Genomic DNA, 2,126 nt, shown 5'->3' with positions numbered 1-2,126 from the left:
GCAGGGGCAGGGGCAGGAGCGGAGAAGAAGAAGCGGGTCGTGCCTGGATGGTCCAAGTAGAAGGGGAGGACGCCGACGAGGGGCAGCCTGTCGTGTCTCGCTCATCAGCCGATTCGAGCGGGCAGGAGATCCGTACGCAGCCGGCCTCGATGATCGACATCGTGGACGACGCAGAGCCAGACTGTAGCCCACCCCACCCAGCATGCCGTCCACGACGCCTCGAAGATAGACATCCAGATCGCGCGGTATCCCGACTCACTCGCGGTCTCAAGGCTGGCAGCATCCATCGCCCATCGGCAGCGATCCGGTCGTCCGAGCACGGGGTGCAAGGGAGCTACAGGACTGATGCATTTCGCAATCGCAAGGCTCAAGGGGCCCTAGAGGAGGGGCTGTGGTGGTGCAGCGGAGCGAGGTCAAGACGACGATGGATGGTATGCTACGACGAGTCGATTACAGGACAGGAAGAAAGGGATGCAAAGTGGCTGGAAGATGAGGAGAAGGGGGGGATATTGAAAAGTCCATTGCTGAGATTGGGAGGGAAGGGAGAAGGGATCCGACTGGGGGGGAGGGGGGCAGGCGCGTCCAGGTAGGACCTAGCTAGCTCTCCGCATCGATAGGGACGCGACCGGGTGGCGGGGGAGTCGATCCCATAGCGGGTTGCTGGGCCTTATCGCCACCGCGTCCGAGTGCGTCACCGGGGTAGAGTTCGCGCCCGCCGCCGCCGCCTCCGGGAGCGCGCGGAGGCGGACTGAGGTCGATGGGCTCGCTGCTCGGATCCTTTGGCGGGGGCGTCGCGCCCGGTGCGGGCAGTCCCGTGGCGGGGGAAAGCGGCGGATCGTCAAAGACGGGCAGGGGAACCGAACTCGGTACATCTGGCGCGGCCGTCGCATCTTGGGCTCGCATCATCCCTTCGCCCACCCGTGGCATGTCGGAGACGGTGTCGGGCGTCGAGGTGGATGGTGGTGCCTCCGTCGATGGAGCCGGTGTAGGTGCCGGTCCGGGTGCAGGTGCCGGTGCGGGAGATGTGGAAGGAACCTCTGGAGCTGGCGTTGGCGTTGGCGCTGGTGCCGGTGCGTTTGGATCGGCCGGGGCGGGCGTCTGGTCGGACGGCAGCTCGGGAGCGGGAGTCGTGGGCGAGTTGGGCACGCTGGGTACGGGGGTAGCGCCAGGCGTCGCCGCGACGGGCGCATCCCAGGCGCGCGGGATGAGGGCGACGGGCAGGATCCACGTGGCGCTGAGCACGACGCCCTGGCCCTTGTCAAAGCTCTTGATCGTATCCCAGCTCCAGCCGATAAAGGTCGAAATGTAGCCCGTCGTCGGCGCAATGGCCTTGAGGATGGTGATGACGGCGCCCAGCGCCGTCGGCAGGCCGGCGGGGATGTTGTCGAGGATAAACGTGAGGCACTTGTTGACGAGGTTGGCAATCTTTTCGGCCTCGTCGACGTCGCCGTCGAGCTTGCCGATGATGGCCTCGGGCAGGTAGATGTTGAAGCCCCACCAGCTGGCGTGCAGCGACACCTTGGTCGTCGAGGGAACCCAGATGCGCTTCTGCCCCTGGCCCGCATCGCCGCCCGAAGGCGCCGTGGGCTTGGCGTCCTTGGCGCCCTTGTTGCTGCTGTCGCTGCCGAAAAAGGGCACCCAGCTCGGCAGCTTCCACAGGGCCGTAAACTCCGGGTTGGTGTAGGCGTTGAGCGAGAGGTAGCTGGCCGTCGAGGACAGCGTGCCCCCCACCTTGGACCTGGGGCCGGACCTGGACTTCTTGAGGTCGTCCCACGAGTATCGCGTTCCGGCGCCAATGTCGCGCACCAGGGCGCGCGCGTTGCCGCGAAAGAAGTTGTGCTTCTGCAGCTCCTGGGTGGGCACGACGACCGAGCGGCCGACGCGCACCTCGGTGCAGTCAATGTCGCACGTCAGCGTGATGGCCGACCACAGACCATCGTCCTCGAGGTCCTTTGCGGCGTTGGCATCGCCGGCGACCAAGGCCGAAGCCGAGGCCGAGGCCGAGTCCGAGGCGGTGGCGCCGGGGATGCGGCCCCAGTTGACGCCGGCGGGCAGGGCCTCGAGGGCGCTCCAGACGGTGCCCACGTCTCGTATAACTTCGTATAATGTACTGAGACTGCCAACGG

At 66.4% G+C, this 2,126-nt stretch overlaps 1 protein-coding gene across 1 annotated transcript in view; it reads right to left on the bottom strand.

The window, feature by feature from the left end:
• Positions 1-597: 597 nt before the first annotated feature.
• PFL1_04116 (uncharacterized protein) overlaps positions 598-2,126 on the bottom strand; it is a gene marked incomplete at both ends in the record, with an annotated part of 2,004 nt that continues 475 nt past the window's right edge. Inside the window, one exon of the mRNA XM_007881640.1 lies at positions 598-2,110. Coding sequence (XP_007879831.1) covers positions 598-2,110 — 1,513 coding nt within the window. The remainder of the gene's footprint in view (positions 2,111-2,126) is intronic.

This window comes from Pseudozyma flocculosa (assembly GCF_000417875.1).
Source record: "Pseudozyma flocculosa PF-1 unplaced genomic scaffold scaffold00013, whole genome shotgun sequence".
NCBI lineage: Eukaryota > Fungi > Basidiomycota > Ustilaginomycetes > Ustilaginales > Ustilaginaceae > Pseudozyma > Pseudozyma flocculosa.
This window is presented reverse-complemented; position numbering and strand designations above follow the sequence as displayed.